This window comes from Furipterus horrens, unplaced genomic scaffold (genome assembly GCF_987537825.1).
Source record: "Furipterus horrens unplaced genomic scaffold, mFurHor1.1.pri manual_scaffold_2, whole genome shotgun sequence".
Classification (NCBI taxonomy): domain Eukaryota; kingdom Metazoa; phylum Chordata; class Mammalia; order Chiroptera; family Furipteridae; genus Furipterus; species Furipterus horrens.
In genome coordinates, this window is record NW_028327172.1 from 189,235,938 (window position 1) to 189,260,516 (window position 24,579).

Here is a 24,579-nt window from a genome sequence, read left to right on the forward strand (position 1 = left end):
ACAGTGCTGGAAGTGTGTGATGGGGGCTGGAATACAACAGGTCCCCCTTTAACAGAAAAAAAAAAAAAAAAGAAAAAAGAAAAAAGAAAAGAAAACCTCTAATGGGGGAAAACCTCATACTCTGCTCCTTTTCCATTTAGGGGGAAAATCGAAAATCGCAGAGGTAGTAGAAACACAGCAGGTTCAATTTTGCTTTGGGAAAACGTAAACTTTTAAAAGTTGTTGATGAGTTTGAACCAGGTACGGAGGAAAGGATGCCTGTGAAAAGAGATCAGGGAAGGGAAGTACTGAGAGTGTGCGGGGGATTCCTCAGGGCGTGTAATTTGCAAATAGATTTTTACGGACCGGCTCTAAGCAAGTCCCCAACCCTCAGAGCTTTGAGGAGAAATCGGTCCAGATGGCAGGAGGGTGAAGGAATGAGTGATATATCTGGGTGGCTCGGGGAATCAAAGAAACTTCCCCCTGTCTCATTCCACGAATAAGGGTTGAACTTGGTCCTGCGTGGATGTGCTGATGACAAAGTAAAGGCGTGATTAATCCCCTCGCCCTCCAGCGGGAGCGGTACCTCTTTACCTCTCCTCCGCAGCCACGTCGCTCCAGAGCCAGGGGATGTGGGGACGGGGGCAGCAGGGCGCAGCCCCGGGGACCTAGGAACACACAGACACCCACCAGCGTCCTCTAGGAACTTCCGGCCCTCCGGGGAACCCCGGTGGGCCGCCGCGGGGCGCAGTCCCGGGAGGTGCGAGGGCTGTGCTCCTCCCGCGCGGTGTGGATGCCGGGTGCTGCGCTCCAGGCACACCAGGGCTCCCGCCGCCGCCGGGGCTGGGCGCTGCAGGTGCCCGGCAGGCGGCTACCCGGGATCGGGGAGTGGGTGGGAGTCCCAATACGTCCTGAAACCTCTTTAGCCCTCCTCCCGAGCCTGACTCCACCTCCTCCAGGCGTGGGGCTCGTGCCCGCCACTGCCGGCGCGCACCGCGCCTCCGCTTGCGTACCCCCACCCCCCACCCCGCCCGTCCGCTGCTGCCAACGCTTCCCCCTCCTCCTCCTCCTCCTCCTCCTCCTCCTCCCATCACCGCCACTACGGACGCCTTCGCCTCCTTCTACTCCTGGCACCGCCGCCACCGCTCCTCGCGCTCCTCCCCAGCTGCCACCAGCCCTTCGCTCCCCGCTCGCTCGGCGCTCGGCTGCTGCAGTCAGTCTCTCTGGCGCTCTCTTCTCTCTCAAGTTTTCTATCTGCTCAAGATCAGCGCAAAAGGGAGGAAAACACCCAATTCTGCTTGTTGTTTCAGGTAAGGTCGCACACGTTGGTCCCAACAGGGACCCTTCCATTTGCCTTTGCCTCGCATGCATGCCTCCAGTCTCTCCCGCTCCCTGGAAACCCAGGAGGTTCAGGTCGCCCCCACCTCCCCAGCCCATCTAAAACATAATTTTGGTGCCCATCACCAGAAGCATATCTGTAAATACAAAAAGCTCCGAGATCCCCGCCCGGCAGCACGTTAGCCTGGCTTTTTCCAGTCTTCAACTTTGCACGCCGTGCTCGGCGAGCCTGCCAGCCAGGCTGATCCTGGAGCCTCGCGCTTCTGCCGGGGGCTGTGGTCCTCGGCTCCGCGAACAGCTGTCAAACGCTGCGTTTCGCAGCATTTGAACCGAACGCGTCTGCCTCCAAGATGTGGTGTTAGGCAATTGTACACGGACAGGAACGGGGATTATTATATTTTATTTTAGAGCGAGTGAAGAAGTGAAGAGGTGAAGACTGCAGCTCACTGTAATGAAAAGAATAATAATCGAAAAAGTGGGCTGGCTGCCCCCCTTGCTTTTCTTGCCAGTGTCGCGGGGGTGGTCTTGGTTGAGGGGATGATGGCATGAAGTGCCCATCTCTCCTCCCCTTTTTCACTCTGTCCTTAACATACTCCCTTTTCTAGCTCATATGTCAGTTCAGGGTTCCGTGTGTTATTATTACATATCTGTGTGTGCACAAAACAGTGTTTGCTGATGATGGGGCTGGGGGAAGTTACCGGCAGAGCAAAATGTGATTATTTGATCATCTGGCTGTCAAAAAAAAAAAATAAATAAAATAAAATAAAGAAAAAAGGAAAGAGAAAAACTCACCCAATCATCATGCCTGCACTAACTCCCTGAAATTACCTCCATACCATTAACTCCAATTCCCAGTCTTTTGAGCCCTTTGGATGGTGGAACTGAATTTAATTTTTAAAATATTTTGATTTTCTTCCATGGCTTTACAAAGAACAGCGATGAAGATGAAATTGAACATCTACAGCATGCAGTTACTGCTTCTCGTTTTTTTGATATGGGACCCAGCCAGGTGAGACATTTATTGACTCTTTTAATTCAGGTTAAAGGTGTGTTTCTTGAATGGCATCAGGGCAGGGATGGCTTTTGAGAAGCTAGAGTATTTTAAAGAAGTATTTCTAATGAAAAAAGATTGTACCAAGAAACTGAACTCTGAAGTGGCAGAGATGGTAAAAAGTTCACTGCTTCTTGCTGTTAGCTATACATACACAAGTGAACAAAAATAATTTCTTCAAAAAAACTCACTGAAGAAAGCAATATTCTTTGAATGGCATATTCTTGCAAGGAATTGAAGTGATAAAGTTATATGTGCTTACAATAACACCAAAATTCAGTAAAGAAGTCAGCAGTTTGCCTTAAAGCCAAATAAAAAAGCTCAAGCTAAAGTGATTTGAGTGTTAACTTATTTTTTTTCCTTTTTTTCCCTTATCTTTTTAAAAATGGCTTGGCTTTTTTACTCATAATAGAAGCCCAAATGATATGTGAGCCTTAAACCTCTAGGTGGAGGTAGTATACAACTTCACAGTCACAAACAATAAAATAAAATCTTGATTTTTTAATCAACTTTTTCATATTATTGATTTAGAGACCTTTTGTTCTTAAAATGGTTACTGTCATAAAGAGTACTGATTTTAAACATGTAACTATTTTTTGCCTATGTTCTACAAACATGAAATAATTTTTATTGCTTGTAGTAACTTTATCATAGTTGTAGTCTTTTATGATTTTTATCACCAATGGGCACCTTCTATTTATTGCCTTTAGAATAAGTTTTCAAAATACCAGGGACTTAAAATACAAGATTCATAAGACTGTTCATGTAAGCATTCCTTTCTTTTCTTTTTCTTTCTTTCTTTTTTTTAGAAAAAAATAAGTCTATATTATATCTTTATTTTCCTTTAAATTTTTCATTTTTCCTGCCCAGACAGTGGTCAAAGTATGACCATATTTTATAGAAGTGAAAAGTCTCTTTAGAAAGATTTATTTTAATTGGAGAAAATCTAATTTAATATCTAATACTGACTTTAGAAAGGAACTGTGATATGTAATTAAAACACTTTTGATTGAAAATCTCTATGTGGAACTTTATGACTATCTTAGTGACTGGTTTTAAAATTAGCTTAAGGTAACATAGAAACTGGAGGGTATGAACTAGTTTGCTTACATAATTGTAAATACTTATCTTCATGTTAGTGTTTTAATATTTTCTCTGCTTTCAAGACAGTATCTTGGGTGTATTGTAACTATTTTTAGCTACTAGCTGTATAATCATTTAAATGCAAATGGACTGTGTTGATGATATTTTACACAATCCAACTTGATCAGAATGCAGATTACATAGACTTATTTTAAAGGGGTGAACAAATGATGGTCAATTACTAATCATTGAAAATCTTCAGTGCTTAGCTATATATTTCCCTCCATTAGTTTTCTGTTCTATACTTGACCAATAATGCTTATGCCAGTATTTTATTCTATTATATAAAAGATTCTCTCTCTCTCTCTCTCTCTCTCTCTCTCTCTCTCTCTCTCTCTTGGCTAGTAATTTAAATTTCTGAATCATTCCAGGGGGAAATGGCAGTGAAAAGGGACATTCTGTTTTATATATCCAGTTTCTTCTGCACCAATTTGCTGGATGTCACAAAATCAGGTCTCTGCCTTTCTAATGGAGAAATTATGGAGAAACAATGGAGAAAATCACTGTTTTTAACCCTCTTTTGGGGTTTTTGTAGACAATTTGTTCTCTCTGCAAATTTTTCACAAAAATAGCTGGGCATTTGAAACTTAAGTGACCTAGGCTGTCCTCAGAGGTCAGTCTGGAGGGGTTTCCTCCAAGGCTCTCTGCAGCTGTGTAAGTGCTGCAGACCCTTTCAGAGCCCACCTCCACTTACTTCTTGGCTACACTGAAGCTTGCCTGGAACACAGCCAGCGGAGTTCCCCTGATGTCTATATTGCACTTGGCCATTGGGTGGAGGTATACCCAAAGTAAGGAAATCATCTTGGCTTAAAAGAGAAAAAGACATAAAGAGAAAAAGAAAGAGGCTTATGAGGAAGATAGAGAAATTTAGTACCTCCAAGGAAGTATTTTTGTTCCCCAATTTATATTTGAACCACTGAAGAATTATTTCAGGAATCTCTTTGATTATTGTAGGTTTCTAAATGCAGAATAACATTATTATTAGTGTCTGCATGTGATATGATAATCTACAGTCATAGCATATTCTGTGGAATGGGTTTTAGGGAAAAAAGGGATAGTCCACACACAATGCTAAGTGGTAGATATATGAAATAATTTTGTCATTAAACTTTCTAATAATTTGGTATTTAGTATTCATTTCCCATGGCATGTTTACCTTCCCCATAGGTATATTAGTATTTATAGAAATGAAAAGAAGAAGGAAAATGGGTTGCAGTAATAGTTTAGAGAACCTTAAAATTTAAATTAAGAAATAAGTGCATGTTGGCACTTGCAAAACACACATATGTATATATATCAGCTTGTAAAATTATCTGTTTAGGTTGGTGCTGGCTAACATCCAAGAAGATGAGGCTAAAAATAACATTACCATCTTTACAAGAATTCTAGACAGACTTCTGGATGGTTACGATAATCGGCTTAGACCAGGACTGGGAGGTAAAAATAGTTTCAATTCTTTTTAAACTCTCACAGAATAATGCCTTTAGAAGTTAAGGTTAATATTTATATTTTAATACATTTATATATAAATGCATTGCTATATATTAAAAACCATAGATAACAGAAAGTAAGGTATATGAAATAAACATTTTCTGTGATTCCTTTTATACACACTTAATGTATTTAACATACCTTTTGTAGAATGCCTAAAGTCATGTAAAAGCTTAGACCTTTGCATGAATAGTTTTTAAATTAGTTCATTTATAAACTTAGAATATGTAAATGGGTAACATTATTGTGCAGAAATGCTTTTGTAACATCTTTGGGTTTTCTTCATCACATTTAACAAATGCCTGTTTTTAACATCAGTACGGATATACAAAAATGAGTTACATAAATGAAAGAGTATCTGGGTTGTATTTCAACACATACTCACATACTCTTTAGGATTCTCTGATGCAATTCATTATACGGCATGTGACATTTCTAAAATGTAGCACAGGTTTGGCATTCTTGAAACTTTCAGAGACATTTTAGATATACATTAGCTGGAGGCCTAAATTTATTGGGCTGTGGCACAGTTTGACTTCAAATTTAAACATTCATTTTCAACTCAGAAAAACAATCTATTTTTATTCCTAAAGTAAAGAAAATTAGGCTTGGCTAATATGTTAAATTTTCATTATCCTTCAGCCTAACTGGATGGTAACCTAAGGAGATTAGGTGAAAGTAGAGTAAATGTATAATTCATAAAAAGATTCTGAGTCAAAATATCGTTACTCCTCATGCCTAACATGAGATATCTATCTGCAAGCACACATTGGTCACGTGTATGTCATACTTGTTAAGATGTTCAGTTTAACAATTAATTCAAAATTCAGACAAATTAGTTGCATGTGATATTAACCAATGATTTTTTATAGTTATCCTGGTTATTAGTAGCCTGGCAACCTAGCGATATTAAAGTGCTTGAAAAGCAATCAATTACATGCCTGGATGTTTATGGAAATACTTTCTTTGAAAAATGTAGGTGGTTGGTAATTTTATATATTAGTATTTTTATGGTTTGGATTGTCTAGGAATCATAAAAAGTCAGAAAAGACACACCTTGTTTTTAAATAATATTTCATTTAATTGCTATTAGTTTTTTACTTGAATCCAGAATAGTACTTTGCATTTTAAGAGAGAAGTGCTGGAAAGGAATAATGTTCAGAAAGATGGTACAGTGTATCTTCAGAAAGAATTCAGTTGATTATGTTACACTTAGTTTTCTTTAAAAAAAAATTGAGAGGAACAGAATATTTCTGTAGTGATTAATATGTCTCATATACATGAATATAAGGTATTACAGTCCATGTTAGCATATCTGACAGTGAACTATTGCCAAACTCATGTAATAGAAATGTGCCTAGCATAATGCTTTCACAATTCCTCATGGTGGTTTGAGAGGTAAATTGCACTACAGCAGATATTTTTCCTAAACCATAGATTTTATTATTTTTAAAGAAATTATGTACTGTCAAAAACAAAAAATATTTGAGCTAGACTTTGGATTTTGCCTCTGAGACTTTAGGAGAAATAATTACACTCTGCTTGTATGGTGAGTAATAGCAACTACCTGCTGCAGGACATGGATTTTGCCATTTCTCTCTTTATATTTCTTTTGTAAATATCTCTTATACTCATTTTTATTTCCATTGTCAAGACACGAGTATAGATCCTTTTCACTGTATTATTTGTGTTAATGCAATAGATTAAATAGATTTCTTGGCTAGTATCTTTGTTCCCCAGACTTTATTTGATATTATACATATGCTAATATTATTAGTCTTCTTTTATCCTTATGATCTTTCATGTGTCACTCTCTTCTCTTGATCAGATACCTTTGGTGGCTCCCCATTGCCTTCTGTAGATGGCAGTGAAGAGTAGTGGAATGAATACAGACCTTGGAGGCTGGTAGATCTAGATTAGAGTTTCTTCTTCATCCACACACAAAACTGTGCCTTGGCCAGATAATCTCTGTTCCCATTTATTTAAAATAGTCATGATATATCTCCCTTACTACCTCATAGGATTGTTAAGAGGATTATAGAAACAAAAATATACACAAAGCGTGTGCCATGTACTAGTAGTTCAGCAAAGAACTATTCTGTCTCTCTTCTCTTAGATTTCTAAGTTGCCTAACAAAGTTTTCTATAATCTACTTCTCTAGCTTCCTTTTTTTTTTCCCTCTCATCTCCTCTGCACTTCAAATGCATCTATTCATTTTCCCTTGATAATCCAGTCACATCTTCTCCCCTGGACTTTGATTATATTATCCTCTCTAACTGGAATTATTCTTTATCCTTTCTGATGATCTAAACCTTACCTTTCCTATAAAGACCACCTCAACAGGGCCCACTTTAATAAAGACTTTTCTTAACTGAATTGAAGCACATAGATTCAGTTTTCTCTCTGTTGAATTTCTTTAGCAGTTGTTGGCCCTATATCACATTTGGTATTTATTATGTGCTATCTTGGATTTTTTATTACCTTTTTATGTGTCTCTTGTTACTTTAACAAGATTGCAAGCTCATTGAGGCAAGATATTGTAACATAAATTCTGTGTACTCTTAACAACTAAATATTGATTTGCATATTGTGGCCATAAAATAAATGTTGATGGCTTGATTAACTTTTCTATGACCAGTTAATCATCTGTAAAATGGAGCTACTCGTATCTGGCTTACCATGTTGAAGTGATATGTCAAGCAGCATGCTGCATAATTATAGTGTTGCCTAGTGAAGAGAACCTTTAGAGTGTGAGGATTTAGGTAAAATCCTGGTTCTGGTACTGACCAGTCCTATGCCCTTTGAATAGTTAACCCCTCTGGGTCCACATTTGTCCTGTATAAAATGGCATTACTAACAGTAATATTCTTAGAGTTTTGATGAATATTAAATGATATATGCAAATACTTTACTGCAGGGACTAGATATAGTAGAGAGTTAATAAATAATAATAACTAAAAGAGTAAACGTACTGTTGTAAATTTAAATTATTATTATGGTTACTTCTATATTTCAGATTCTTAGCCTGAATGTTCAAGTCATCCCAAAAAGAAAGTTTAGGGAAATTACTTGTTTCATTAAGTCTGAGAAATTAATAAGGTAAAAATGGGTTTGATTCAATTTTAATATATCAAACTGAACATTTCTATTGAGGAATAATTTGGATAATTAATCTCAATGATTATTTTCTTTCTTTTGTGTCTTTTTATAAATAAGTACATAGGAAAGAGCAATCAGTTTTGGACAATGAGTTAGAAAAATTTTCTTTTCACCTGGTTCTGCTGCTTACTGGATTTTGTCTTATCCTAGACAGGTTACTTAGAGATTCTAGGATTTGGTATTTTCTTTGGAAAAATGGGAATAACCGTATTTTATTATGAGAGAAGGAGGGTAAATTGGGATTCATACATATAACAAAGGTTATATACTATATTGAGTGATAAAATTTTAAGACATTTAATAATTAATAATAGACCTTCTTCAAAATTTTAGCCTGATCGTGCCAATCCAACTGCTCATATCTCTGAAATGGTTTTCACTTCATTCAGAATACAACCCAGATTTCTCAAGGTGGCCTCCAGTGCCCTGCATGATCAGTCTCTCTGCTTCCTCTGACTTCACGTCCCACAACTCTCTTTGCTACTGCTGTTGCAGTCACACTGGCTTCCTGTCTGTTCTTTGAATGCCCCAGGACTCTCCTTTGGAAACTTTTCCCTGGGTAGCCATTGATCCCACCTTCTCAATGAAGCCTACCACATAAAGACAAAATAAATTATATCTTTATTAATGTGATATCAACTGCTTATTTATGTCTCTTTTCTAGAATATAGACTTATTGAGGTTAGGGATTTTAGCTCATTTTGTTTGGCTCCCAAATAGCTAGAACAGTGCCTAGTGCATGATAGGCACTCAATTAACTATTTTCTGAATAACTTTTAATTAATTAATTAATTTTTATTTTAGTGTACTACCAGGAGGAGACTCAACTAAAGAAGTTATTCTTAAAGTAAATGAAGCAGTTGTCATTTAATTACCACATTAGACTTTCACTATTTTTTTAATATGCTTTATTGATTATGCTGTTACAGTTGTCCCAATTTCTTTTCCCTTTGTTCTCCTCCACCTAGTGACATCCCTCTCTCCAGTTGTCCCCCCCTTCTTAGTCTGTGCCCATTGGTTGTGCATATAGTTCTTCTCAACATCTTCCTATTTACTCCACTCCCTCCTACTATGCTTCTTAATTCCTGTACCATCTCCCTTCCTTTCTCCCTTTCCCCCTCCCTGCTGACCTCCCCCCATAATGTTCCCCATACTTATAATTCTATTCCCACTCTCATTGCCTACTTAGTTTGCCTTTGTTTCGGTTTCCTAACTTCTGTTGTTGGTTGTTGTGATACAGCTTTCATTTTAATGTTCATAGTTTTGATCCTCTTTCTCCTAAACAAGTCCCTTTAACATTTCATATAAGAATGGCTTGGATCTGATGAACTCCTTGAGTTTTACTTTGTTCTGGAAGAACTTTCTCTCCCCTTCTATTCTGAATGACAGCTTCGCTGAATAGAGTAATCATGGTTGTAGGTTTTGCTTTTAATTACTTTGAATATTTCTTGCCAGTCCCTTCTTTCTTCAGAGTTTCTTTTGAGAAATCAGCTGATAGTCTTATTGGGACCCCTTTGTATGTAATTCTCTTCTTCTCTCTTATTGCTTTTAAGATTCTTTCTTAATACTTAATTTTTGACATCTTGATTATAATGTGTCTTGGTATGGTTCTCCCTGGGTCCAGTTGTTTTGGAATTCTCTGTGCTTCCTGGACCCGTAAGTCTATTTTCTTCCCCAAGTTAGGGAAGTTCTGCTTCATTATTTTTTCACATAATTTTTCCATTTCTAGTTCTTCTTCTTCACCTTCTTGCAGCCCTATGATTCGGATGTTGGCCCGCTTATAGCTGTCTGATAAGTTTCTGAACCTCTCCTCATTTTCCTCACTTCTCATTTTCTCTTTCTGCACTGGTTGACCGTTTGTTCCTTCCTATGTTTTGATTTGTTGATTTGATCCCTGGTTTCTTGTCCTCACCACTAGTTTCATATGTGTTTTTGTTCATTTCAGCAGGACTAGCCTTCATTCCTTCCCTGTCTTGTCTAAGATCTGCTGTTAGGTCTGTAAGCACTTTTATAAGCAAAGCTCTGAACTGTGCCTCAGAAAGATTTCCTATCTGCTGCTTAGTTAGATTAGAAATTTGCTCTCTTGTCATCTGCATTACTGGGATCTCTATCATGATCTGTGCCATCCTGAACAGTTTTGTGTTTACCTTTGCTTCCTGGGCAAGGCTGTCACACTTACTATGCTATAGGGGGCAGAGCCCTATGCACTCTTCACAACTGGGCATTTTCTGTGGGGGTGAGGGTCCAAGATGGATTCCTGCCATTCAATCTCTGCTAAGAGATCGGGAGCCTCCTCCTCCGTCCCCATCCCCACCAGGCCTCACAGTCCTAAGCAATGGGGGTCTGCCTTCCCCAGCTTTGGAATCGAAGTTTACGAGTCTGGTCTGCAGCCGGGGGTGCTCCCCAGGTGTTTCTTGCCTCCCCTTAAATATGGGTGTCTGTGCTTACTGCTGTCCTGCTGCCATCACTGCTGCTGCCAAAGATAGCACAGCTTGAACTCTCCTCCCCGGCTTTGCCCCTCCTACCTGTCCGAACGAGCACCACTTCTTTATAACTTCATACGTTGGACTTCCATTTATTTTCTCGAACTTCTGGTTATTGCTGGTTTTGCGGTAGTTGTATTCCTTCTTAGTTGTGAAGGGAGATAGAGCGTGTCAGTCTAGGCCTCCATCTTGACCAGAAGTCTCCTGTGTTTGTTTGCTTCCATGTCCCAGGGAGAGCTGTCGCCCCTACTATGTAATGGCGGAGCCTTAAGCATTCATCAGTACAGGGTGACCTGTTTCACCACGTTGTGGTGCTGTATGTGGGGGAGGGGTCTGAGAAGGAACAATGCCACTTTCCCAGCACTGTCCCTTTTCCAGGCATTTCTCCCACTTTTGTACCAGACTGGTGTCCATCTAGCTGCTGCCCTGGCTGTCGTTCCCAGAGTCGGTGGGTCTGCAGATGTTCTAGGTCCGTGGGAGCCCTTTAAACAAGTGGACTCTGCTGAGAGACTGGCAGTTTCTGCCCCCGTCTCAACCCCCATTGGTTTGCATAGTCAAAAGCAACAAGGCTTGATTTCTCTGGAGCTGGGACAATGAGCTGCTCTGGTGAGGAGCTGGGAACGCTCCCCAGGTGTCCCTCCTGACTTTCCAAAACGTGCAACTGCACTTTCTGCTGGCCTGCTGCTGTTGCCACTGCTGCCACCACCACACCGTGTCCTCTCTGCCCCGGCTCCGCCCCTCCTACTCTGTCTGGATGAGTATTTCTTATTTATATCGTTGTTTGCTGTACTTCCATGCACTTTGATTTTCTGGAACTTCTGTTTTTTTCTAGTTTTGAGGTAGTTGTATTCCTTCTTAGTTGTGGAGGGAGACGCAGCATATCTGTTTATGCCTCCATCTTGGCCGGAAGTCCTAGACTTTCACTATTAATATCAGCATATTTGAGGCTGAATTCTTGGTGAATTGGAACAATTGTTACACCAATTACTCAGACTCTTGATTTAATGTGAGATGTATTTCTGCCATAAATTAATTGTGATTTTGGGTGATTCATTTATCCCAACTGTGATGTAATTTTCTCATCTGTGAAATGGAAAGAGAACTTATACTTATTTGGGTTATATCTCACATGTATACTGTAAGCTTAAATAAATTAAAAGTCTTAAAAATGCATAATGTGACATAACACTTATAAGTATTAGTATTGTCAGAAGTAACACAGAAGAGTTCTTCAAGGAGAACATCATCTTAAGAGATAGTGTCTTTTAAAATCATGACCAGAAACTGTTTGTATGTCTTGTGCATTTTTAGGCTTACTTCTTTGTGAACCTGGAAACCTGACATGGGTTTGCCTTGATATCTTATCTACCAAGACTACACATTCAGATCAACCAGAACTAATAACTGAATATATTTTTTTCCTTTTTGTCTCTATTTTAGTTATTGGAGCTAACAATTCATGGTACCACCCATGGATTTTTATATTACATAAGAGGCTTTCTACTTAGTAACTGAATGAAGGGAGCAACATTCATTTTTTTGGACCATATTTATGGAGTCATTGGAAAAATTAATGTGTTGACTGTTCTTGTATATTTTGATAGCTAACATCCACAATGTTAAATGGTGACAACTATTAGAAATGACAAGCCTTGATATCTAAATTATAAATTCAATCTGGAAAATTTAGATTGAGTACCATGTTTAATTGCATTTAAAAAAGCTGTTTTGATGAGGTTGTCTAGATAGATTTTTCTCCCCAGTTTTCTTCTTTTATACTCTGAAACTTTGAAGAATATTTCAGTTTAAGGCCGTGAAAAACACAATGTAAGATCATAGACTTAATGCCTGAAGGTAAGTTTCCAACTTCACTCTTGGATATTTATTCTCAGGCTAAAAGGAGAATGTGATAACATGTTGTATGAATTTTGCTGCCCTCAAATTTACAAAGATAAAATATAGGCTATTTAGTGAGAAAAATAATATAGACAAATATGATCTCTCCCAGAACCTAAGAGGGAGTCTGACTTCAAAATATTTATCATATTACTTTGTAAAGTAATGGTGAATATCAGAGCCTCTGGATATGAACATCTTTGGATTTTAATTTGCATCATAGGGGTGCCAGAAGGAGAAGAGAAAGAGAAAGAAATTAGTAATCTATTTAAAAAAATAGAAGAAAACTTTCCTAATTTGATGAAGGAAATAGACATGTAAGTCCAGGAAGCACAGAGAGTCCCAAACAAGATGGACACAAAGAGGCCTACTACTAAGACACATAATAACTAAAATGCAAAGGTTAAAGATAGAGAGAGAATCTTAAAAGCAGCAAAAGAAAAGAAAGTAGTTACCTATAAAAGAGTTCCCATAAGACTATAAATTGATTTCTCAAAAGAAACTTTGCAGACAAGAAGGGCCTGGCAAGAGCTATTCAAAGTCATGAAAAGCAGGTGGCTGGAGCCAAGATTGCTCTGTCTAGCAAAGATATCATTTAAAATTGCAAGGAAGATAAATAGCTTCTCAGTCAAGAAAAATCTAAAGGAGTTCATCATCCCCAAACTGTTATTACATGAAATATTAAAGGGACTTATTTAAGAAAAAGAAGATGAAAACTATGAACAATAAAATGGCAATAAATGCATATCTATCAACAATTGAATCTAAAAACAAACTAAGCAAACAAGCAGAACAGAGACAGAATCATGGATACAGAGAGCCTTTTGATGATCACCAGTGGATGGGGTGTGAGGGGAAATGGGTGAAGAGGTGAGGGGATTATGAAGTACAAATAAGAAGTTACAGAATAGCTATGAGGATCTAAAGTACAGTATAGGAAATGAAGTAACCAAAAAAAGAAAAAAAAAACAAAACAAAAAACCCATGCATGACCCATGGACATGAATAATGGTGAGGGGATTGCCTGAGGGAGTGGATGGTACTGTCTGGTGCGGGACAAAGGAGGAATACTTAGGACAATGTAATAACATAATCAATAAAATATAATTAAAAAATAACATTGTTTTACTCTATAAAGTAATGGTGAAGATAAGTGCTTCTGGATACCAGCATCTTTGGATTTGAATTCTGTTGCCACTGTATATTAGCTTTAAAACCTTTAACATGTTACTCAACCTCTTCTTGCTTTTGTTTCTTCATTTGTGCAATGAGGGTAAAATTATGTGGCCTTGTGATTTCTGGGATTTAATATTTTTAATCTAAATCCTTCTGGCAGTTTATGACATGAAGATTAAGACCTCAATCCATACTGATATTATTGCTGTTATTTTTGGCCCTACTATACTACTTCTACTATGAATGCGAGAGAAAACATCACCCAATACTTCTCTTATATTATATCAGCTGTGATGTATAAAAAATGATAAATTTGTAGTGCATATAACCTACATTTAAAGAAAGGAGGTATTTGTATCTTATAGAACTGGTTTCATTGTGTAGATACACCTTTGTATATGCATGGAATTCCTGAAAACAGAAACTATCACAAACAAAATATGACATATTTATTGCTTTTTATAATTATTATGACATAAAAATTTAGCATCACCAATTCATGATGAATTTACTAGTAGGAACAAAGTTATATTGACAGAAAAAAAAGCATACTATTAATGTATGATATCTGTGATGATTTTAGAGATGTAAAATGAAAGACGCATACTGACCAGTCTAATCTGGGATGTGCTAGCCACTGAATGGCAAAACTCTGGGTCTTGCAACTACAGCGTGTATGCCTGATACTTGAGGGCTTCATGTGAGGTTAGGTGTTGCGGAGGCTTTGGAGGGAGATAACGCACTGAGAATGATCTGAAATTTCCCTAAAGAATTGGAAGAGGGAGAAGGGCAAAGTGGAGGAGATTAAGTTGTCAAGAAGTTTTCATCTCAGATGGAAAGATCATAAATTCCAGGTATTGGGAATTCTGCTTCCTTGAAAATTGATGATATTTGTCATTCTCCTCCTTATTCAGCAGCTGTGATTGTTGCTGATGCTTACTAGGAGGCATGAGGCAGTTAGAATTGGGTCTGTCTTCCCTTCTGACTTAGATTTCTGGGATTCTCTCAAGTGTCCATAGGAAGATGCTTTCCAGAATAAGCCTTGGGCATCAGAAAATTTCAGAAATTTTGTTACTTTCTACCACCAGATCTTCTCCAGTCACTTGAGTTTGCCTAAAGGTCGTGGGGAACACTGCATTTGATTATTTCATGAGTGAGGAAATGAAAATGATTTAGGGTGATTTCACACAAAGCTGTAAATAGCTTTCAGGAAATGTGTAAATGACCAGTATCAAATCATTTGTCATTGCCTATTCATTTAAAATTAATTTGTGGAAAGCATGAAACATAGAAAGCAGAAAGGTACTGGCTGCCTCAAGTGAGTTGCTACTGGGGAGACTTTAAAAGTCAATTCCTTCAGTTTTGTCACCTGGCCTGCTACCATTCCTCTGGCACAGAAATCATTTGGGCTTTGTCACAGTGCATGTTAGGTTAAAAAAAAAAAAAAAAAACATGGTAATTTTATGTATATAGTTTTGGATTCTTTCTAATATTTCAAGGCAAGACTAAGGGCCATCTTTGCATTTCTACACTCCCTCACTCATGCTGTGTGTTGCTTACCCACTCCCCAACAGAGAATAACACTATGGGCAGGCTTCTTCAGAAATCTTTAGAGTGAGGGAATTTTGTATCTCTTTTTCTCAGTTTGTTTCTTTACCTAGATATATAGTTTTCAATTATTTCACAGGAAAGGCAGACTGAGCACACGGAAGCAATAATATGCATTAGATTGCATGGTGGAACTTATATTCCCTAATAACATCTGTCCAGCAAACTTCAAGGTGATGTCATTGATTTGCATGGCCCAGAGAATACTACCTGTGTTTAAGTGATCTAACTAACACTAAGGCTCTGTTTTTCCTTTAAAACATTTCCGATTAATAGCTGTTTGTTCTCTCAACCACTGCTGCTAGAAGGGTGTTGCCTTCAGTCATAATTTTGAAGAACTGTTATTTTTGTTTTTCAGACACAAGCGTGCCTCACCCACTGTATTGTTTGCCCTCTAACGTTTAAACTCTGATGCAGTCAAAGTCTTTTTTTTTTTTCTCCTCTTTAAAAATAGAATGGACAAATTGGACCATAAGCATAACTGCTCCATTTATGTTAGTATTGGTATTATTATTATTTTATTGCTACAACTCGATCACATTGTAGAAATCTATGTTAGTAGTAGAGATGGCCAGGTATACAGGTGGGCCAGTCAGCAGTTCATTACTTTTCAATGTTCTGATATGGAAAGAGTCAAATGAAATTATCCTCACATTCTTTTACCTAACTCATGTGTACTGGAAGTTTCTGATGTGCCAGGCATTCTGTAAGATAGAAAGTTGTAAACATGTTGTGTTGGTCCCCAAGGGATGAAGTTCCTTGGAGGATGGACAAGATTCCTACTATAACCAGAAACACTAGAACACGTTGTCTTATTATAAGAACATACTATTGAAGTTTAGAGAAGTAAGAAATCACTTTTACTTGTACCATATATAGTTCTATATCTATAAGAATAGTTCATTAGACTGTTTCTCACTAAGGGTTTGCTAGGCCCTATTTGAAATGCTGGGAATTCTGTGATGAACAAAAAGCAGTCTTTGCAGAAACTCTTATCACACCAGGGATTGCTCTTTCTGCCTTTGAGTGTTCTAGACATTGGGTTTTTTTTTTTTCCTTCTTTTACTGAGAATATCCTTTAATCATCCTATATTTCCTTTATTGAACTGTATGTCTTCTCTCAGAAAAGGAAGAGTTATTTTTGGTGTATTTACTGCCAGGCTGAGAGTTGTGATATCTACAGAAGTACTAGCAATCAGAGAGCATGTCTTTCCGTCTGTTGTATGTTGAAGGGGTGGGTGTGGAGAAAGTTTATGTAGTGTGGTATTCCCAGAGGTAATCCAGTAAATGTTAATTGCAGCTGAAACTTCTGGATACTCCTCAGTTCTCTTTTTAAGGTAAACTCATTTTATGCCTTATGTTAGTTTGTTTTGAGCTGCAGATGAGTTCAGTATTAACTAGACATGTCCTGTGAAATCATAATAAAAAAAACAGAAATGAGATATAATAAGTATTTGAAGTTTTAATATTCTTGACAAAATAGAATTTTGATAACTTGTTTATAACTTGATGTCTTCTCCTCCTTTGAGGTACAGGTATTATCATTAAAGACTAAGAGATGAAAAGAATGAAATTAATGTTTAAAGAAAAAATGTATATAGAAGCTCATCAAATTAGGAAAATCAGTTTATCACAAGACATTGATCCCTTAGAATTTTCCATTGCATTTTTTTTTTCATTTTAAGTAACTTACAGTAGGTGGTAGTTTTGTATATTTGTAAGTATTTAGTATACCTTAAAAAAAACTTTATAAAAAATTGGCATGTGAAAACTTCGACATGATTTAAGTGATGTGAATTTTTATCTCATTTACATTTCTTCTTTTTTTTTTTTACTATATAAAACATGTTAAAGACAAAAAATGGTTTCACATAAAATTGAGAAATATAGTACTGTGTGATAAGACAATCCTTTTTAATAGACATCTTTATAATTATTCAGGATGCCAGCTCCTTGTTAGGGGAATGAATGCAAAACGTAACACAAAGATTGTTCCAGTGGTGTGTGTGGTATCTATCTTTCTGTATTAAGGAATTTCAGTATTAGAGGAAGTGATCAGGTAGGATATTACTAACTTGATTTAAAGCACAAAAAATAAGGTTTTTCTTCTGATATGGTATTTACAGAATAATATATGCCCAAATTAAGATACTACTATTTTTAACTATTTGGTAGAAATGGTTAGTAAAGTCTAATACACTTTAGAAATACAGTATTTCAGGAATATGACGCAATGAGTGGTACAATGGATTTCTTCTATGAGTGGAAGAGTAGAGTTGTGTAATAAGGTTAAGGAAGGATGAAAAAGGATAAGAACTATAAGTGCCTCCTAATAACATTACCAAGCCCATTATTAAGATTTTTTTGCAGTGATACCAAGAGCATTTTAGTAAGTATTGGGGAAGCATTTTACTTTCCATTAAGAAGGTAAAAGGATCAAGTACTTTTGGAATAGTGTGTATTAAAAGCTTTCCATGGGAAAAGAGATCTCCAGTCCTGAACTGGAGAAGTGGTCTGTAGGGAGGGAACAGATGTCATGGGGAACACTTGGAAGGAGAGTAAATATCAAAATAAGACTTATTATTTCAAAAACATATAAACTAGAATAACGGTGCCAGAATTCTTAAAGGATGACATCAGGCAGATGAAGGAGCGAGAACACTGCTGTAGCAGAATGCATTTCAACTTGCATTCTTTCAAGCTTCTCAGATAATCTGAAGGGCCCTTGAAGGTGTTTTTTGGTGGCCACCGGACCGATCTTATGACTCATAGCTTTAGCACAGAGGGTCAAGTAGGCTTTCCATTATTATCTGTGAAATACAGGAGTGAAGGAAAGTCCCGTGGGACCCAGTTGTTATCTCAAGATGAAGATACTTATATTTTGATGCAGTTCTGCTTATTACACTGATATTACCTGCCTTCATCACTCTCCTTTAGCTGCAGCCACACCCAGTCTACTATTTGTCATTTTTGGTGACATCTTCTAATACAGGCATGTCACACTCAGACATTTGACTGCCACCAGTTACAGGGGGCAGCTGCAATTTTTGCCGCTGTTGCTGCTGCCTCGGAACGGCTGGGAATATAACAGAAATCTATCAGCAGAGAAAGAAAGTGGGCAGGTGCATGTGTAAGTGAGTGGATATGAAAGTTAGTCAGGTAGAAAGTACATGTCTCCTTGTCAGACCCTTTCCCTTTAGAAAACTGTTTTGTGACCTGTCATTTCCATAACTTTCCCCACCACTCAGAGAGGGTAGTGTGATGCTTTACATACTTCTGTCTGAAGACATTAGAAGAAGATACAATAATTACAAGTGAGTTTTTATAGTGCAGGTTGAATGCCAATTGGAAACAAGGGAAACCTTGCTTCCTGACATTGGGATAAAATAATAAAATATAGGTGATAGAAGAACATCATTGTAACATTTATCAGTTAGTGATGTGTTTGAAAGAAATAGAAAAAAATCTATCTAGAGTGACTTCAGTGGGAATCAATTTTTCTCACAAATAAAAGGTCTAGAGGTAGGTGCTCCTAGCACTGGCTGAATTCTTAAATGATGGCATCAAGAACCCAGACTCTTTTTCCAGTTCCTTTTCCTTGGTGTCCAATTCTGGCTGCTGCAGCTCCAGCCATCATCCCCACAATCCAGCCTGGAGTAAAAGGAAGCGAAGGCGCCAGCTCTAGCAGTTCCTTTCATCAGAAAAATAACCCTTTCCAGCACTTATAGCTGATTTTCACATTTATCTCATAGCTATGTCCTGCTAGGAGAGCATCTGAGAAAAATGTCTTACTTGGAATTTGGTCACATTTCTGTCCTAATAATTTTGGAGATTTTTTTCAAGGAAGATGGGCTGGATATTTAGTCAGTTACTTGGAAGAAATACCTACCACATCTACTAATGCTAATAGAAAAATTACTGAACCTCTTTGTGCCTCAATTTCCTGTTTTGTAAAATGAAAAATATCAGTTTCAATGATAAATTGATTCATGTATCTAAAGTACTTAAAACTCGAAGTGAATGTGAGTCACCAAGGTGGTGATTATTAAAACTGCATATTTTGATTTGGTTTGTCCCTCTGGAGTTTAAAAGCCTGCATGTCTAACAGGCTCTCAGGTGATGCTAATGCTACTAGACATTCAGCCACACTTTACATAGCAAGGAAGAGCTCAGCTAAGGCTACCATGTTGTGCAAGCTCATGATGCATAATTATAGAGGAAGTAATGGAATGAAGAGAAGAGACCCTGTAAATGCTCACTAAAAGCTGTTGTTGTTGATATTATTACCTTTATGATTACTGTCTTAATTTTCTTTAAGAATTAGGAATTCACATTTTTGTTTTTAAAGTGTGGCGGTAATAAACCTTATATTTATCAGAATATAATCATAGATGTATTTATTTTTTATGATATACTTTTACAAAATTGTTAGTAAAAACTAGAATTAACAGTTAATTTCTGCGGATATACTGCATACTGTTAAATAAAATTTCTCTATCCAATTATTAGTATACTTTAATTCTACCACAGTTGACACATAAGAATATATATATACACACACACACATATATAATTAACCTTAAAACTAACCTGTAATGATTTCATGATAGTATTTGAATCCTGCTCCATAAAAGTGTGTTAGATATTTCAGTTAATTAGTTGTGAGAAAAAAATACTGACATGAAGATTATACTAAATTAGCATGAATCATTGATTATAAAACAAATTGAATTCTGAATATAGTATTGTAGCAAACGAAGTTTACCACATGTGTAATCTTGAGGGCAATAACAGAGCTCTCTCTTCAAATCATTGTATGTTCTAATTAAATTGCTTCAAAATTTCTTATCGGGCAGATAAAAAATATGATTTTCCTTTAAATATATTATACATGGTTTGTATTAGAGTGACTTACAGAAGCAAGATTATAAATCTGGAAGATGCTAAATTTTAAGGAACTGGTTGTATTTAAAGACACTGAGAAGGGAAGGGGCCATTGCTTTGATCAGAAAAGGCTGCAGTGCACAAGAGCATCAATAACACTTAACACAGAAAACTCTTTCTTTTTAAAGTATCTATGCTTTGGACAAACGGTATCTCTGTGCCTCCATATCCAAAACATAAAATCAGGGGACTGAAGCAGTGACCTGCAATGGCACTTCCGTTTAAAATTTCTCCCATTTTTTTGTAGCTTGTGTCAAGGCAAACGGAGTAGAAAACAAGGTTCTTGGAACTGAAATCTAAGGCCAATGTTTTCATCATTGTAGAGACACTGGGAGGCAGAGCATGGACCTGAATGCAGGCTCACAGAGTAAGGCTGCTAAGCCTTTTAAAATCTGTTCAGTTGAGAAGAGTACAGAGACTGTTTGGTCTTCCAGCTTCCAGCAATTAGGAATTTGTACAAACCCAAGTACTTCTATTGCATGAAAATTTCAATTATGAGCTTCTCTTAAAGCTGAGTGAGACTTGATTAGGAAGTGATTGGTACAAATGAAGGAGTGATAAATGTACCAAATTATATTTACCGATATCAATGTTTACGTTTCTAAACATTGCTCTACACTCTGTTTATATGTGAGGTAAATGGCAACATCTCTTCAGAGCTCATCTTCTTTGACTTCTCTGCTCTGTTTGATGTCATAGACCTAACTTCTCCTGAAACTCGCTCCTCTGTTCCTGATTCTGTGTCCCTCTACCCTTCTTCATTTGTTTCATTCTTTGGTTCCTCTTTATCTTCTCTCTTCTTATATGTGCTCTGTAGTTCTGTAGTTTTAACTCCTATTGCTTTTCACTCGAACGATTTCCCTAGAACAAGCCTATTCAATTCCATTGCCTCAAAATTAACCTATATGTGCACGATCTTTAGTCCTGATACTGTTTCCTGTGCAAGTTTGCTTCTTATTGCCCAGATGAATGCCCTTGTATGACCACCCATTACTTTCAGGATCAAGTCTGGAGAACTTAGTGTAGGGTATCCAGGCTCTGGCTGCTGTTCACTTTTCTGACCTCATCTTACACCACATATCACTGTCTTGCACAAAGGAGACTGAATTCACTGACCTTATTTCAGTTTTTAGTTTTTAATGCATTTGGCTTTCTCTGGCCTGAGAGTCTAAATGTAGACTATTGCTTCTATTGAGAACACATTTTCCTTTCTTCTGATTCTAGCTTAGCTGGCCCTGCTTTCTAACAGTCTTATAAGATTATCATGCACACATACACACACACCACACATCTCTGTTGAGCATATTACCCATGACTATATTTGGCATAACGTTATTGTGTGATTTTGTAACTCTGCTCCACCTATTGGACTCTTAGATCTCTAAAGGCAGGCATTTATGACTCCTTGTTTATCGTTCTTACCCAGTAATGTGGAACACTTCTAAGAGGTAGATAGTAACCATATTATTTCCTGAATAGATTAGTAGGCAAATGACGAACTATGTTCTTTCCTATATGACATTTCTTAAACTTCTAGAAAGTAAATTTGCAATTTTGTCATCTAAAATTGCATTTTGTACTGTGGTTCCCTTGCATGGTTAATGATGTCCTTATTTGTCAAGCTCAAAAGCTAGAAATCCATCTGAGAATAACTTTTCAAATTCTCTTTACTCATTTCCCACCTCCTGACTCTAGTTGTGCTATCCCATAATACACAGACATCTACCTGATTGTTTTGTTTTTAAATAAATAACGTTAAAACTTAAAAATCAGGTGCTTCCAATAAAAATGAGAATTTCTGTCTTCTAATAATGGCAGATCTGGTGACCCCAGGTTGAAAATCCTGATGACAGAAATTAAAATTGAATTGATGACAGGATTTGAAAGTAAGTAACAGTTTCTCTGTTAGAGGGGGCGTGTCCTCTACATTTAGCCAGAAATCTCAGTTAGTCTACTCCACCCAGTCAAAATACCTGCTTGGCAAGTAAATAACAGTAAATACCTGTCTGTCCCTAAAAAAACTGTTGAATATTTAAAGCTAGCTCTATACTACTTTCTATGTGACTACATTTTAATTTTTTTATTAGATTTGATTATGTAATTCTTCAATGGCTTTCCTTCTCCCCACTTTCCAGAACATAATCCCCAGTCTGTGTAACAGTGTTCAGAAACCAGAGTTAGGGGACCTGAACTCCTATGCTTCCCTGGGGGGAGAGGGCGACCAATGAAGTAATGAGTTGACATTATGGAGACTGGAGAACTGGATTGTGTGCATTGACTTTGCAAAGGGGGCTAGGTTTTATCTAACAATTGCCATATAAGTGTCTGAGAATAGAGTTTCCAAATATTCCAATTATTTTTCAAAAGTTGTTGGAAATATCATTTTTATGGGAAGTTTCTCAATTTTTAAAGGCCAAATATTTCTAATTTAAACAAAAACATACAAAATCTTGTATATTTCAAATAAAGCCCACTTGAACATTATTGCTTTGTCCAAAATCAAGATTACCCATGAAGGCTAGGAAGGAATAAATTGGATAACTGTTTCAATGCAAATTTAACAAGTCCTCAAATATTCAATCAGTTTGGGTTTGGGCCCAGGAATCCTCATTTTATCAAATATTCTTAACTTTGATTCAGGTTGTTCAAACACGGGACTAAATCATCAGTCTTCAAGTTTCAGAATAAAAATTATGTTGTCTTTCTGAAGTCTCTCACGGAACTTTACTTGTATCTTTTTAGTTAAATATGAAATATAAAATGTATAGTAAAATCGGTCTGTCGCCAAATGAATGTGACTAGCATTTTCCTCAGTAACCTCCAACGAAAGGGCTTTTGCACACTGTTCTGAGCTGGCTCTCATTTTTATACAGTCAGAGGCCTACTTTTGTTTACTAAGTATATTAATCTGAATTAACTGGCTCATGCTGCAGTGATAGCTTTTGGCGCATGACCCAACCCTGACCACTGAGTTGGATGCACAGGGTTTGGGCTCTTCTGCATATTACCCTCACTAACAGTCGCAGGGTAATGGTCGTCCACCATCTAAAACAGTGATGCTCACCGTGGCAGGGAGAAGACATGGTCAGAAGCATACTCTCATCGGAAGTTTCTCCACAGATGTGGCCTGACATCATTCCTGCTCACATTCCCTTGCTCACAGGAAGCCAAATAAACATCTTTAACTTTGAGGGGAAGGGAATTAAACTTTACCTTTACTCAGAAGTAGAATTGGAGATATTGGGCAGCTTAATGACTGTTATACTTAGCAAAAAACACTCATTTCTCAGGGTGTAACTTATCTTCAATAGTGACAGATAATATAGATTGCTTGGTGACACAGGTCAAATCTTGTTTCAAAATATATAATTCAGCAACAATATTTTGTGTGTTACATGTATATCAATGTCCATGAAGTTAATGTTATGGAATTTTTATTTTTGTTACAACTGATTTAATATATTTTTAAAGCTTTGTTTCCCAGTTCCCAGGAATAAAGAGCTTTGGCATTTGGGCCGTGAAGCTATAGGTGGAATAACAGATATGTAAGCGGGGATGGTTTTGAAGTGTTCGTTTGAAATCTCAAACCTCTGTGACAGTAATTGCTGGGAAGAGTGAAATTAAATGGATGAGGAGCAGAGGTCACATCTTTCTAGTTTGTTACTATGACCTCGGTGCCTGGCACAATACCTACAATTCATTATTTGTCAATGGATTGTGTGTGTAATCCAACAATCATATACCTAAAAATACATAGACATATCTGTACCCTGCATACCTGTTTATTTGGGGTGCTCAGTTTAGACATTTAACAATCAGATTTATCTACACATTTTAGTGATTTAGATGCCTGGTGTTCCTTTCAATGAGTCATGCTTCTCAGAAAGTATGTTGATTGATATATAGGTTCCGTTGCTGTGCTGAACCCTAAATTCAGTAGCACATAAAATTAAAACCTTTGGGATGAGTTTGGATTTAATATAGTGAAATAGACTAATCCAGCGGCCCTCACTGTTACTGAATTGAGGACCATGTGAGGAATGACTGTCGAACAAAAGGGTGTGTGGGTTCTGTTGTCTGTAGGACATAAGTGCTGTGTTCTCATGTCAAAATGGAAGCTTGGGAAGAGCCACTTGTTTCACATGATAGAAATGAGTACAAAAATAAACTACAAAAATGTATTTCAAAAGCCTGAGTAGTGTAAGACTAAAGAGCCACTTGTTTCACATGATAGAAATGAGTACAAAAATAAACTACAAAAATGTATTTCAAAAGCCTGAGTAGTGTAAGACTTAACATTTTTCTATGTTG

The 24,579-nt window shown here is 37.3% G+C and overlaps 1 protein-coding gene across 1 annotated transcript in view; it reads left to right on the forward strand.

The window, feature by feature from the left end:
* Positions 1 to 1,087: 1,087 nt before the first annotated feature.
* Positions 1,088 to 24,579, forward strand: part of GABRA2 (gamma-aminobutyric acid type A receptor subunit alpha2) — a 114,505-nt gene continuing 91,013 nt past the window's right edge. Inside the window, exons 1-3 of the mRNA XM_090268180.1 lie at positions 1,088 to 1,289; positions 2,249 to 2,326; positions 4,833 to 4,948. Of these exons, the coding sequence (XP_090124306.1) occupies positions 2,256 to 2,326; positions 4,833 to 4,948 (187 nt within the window). The 5' untranslated portion in view covers positions 1,088 to 1,289; positions 2,249 to 2,255. The remainder of the gene's footprint in view (positions 1,290 to 2,248; positions 2,327 to 4,832; positions 4,949 to 24,579) is intronic.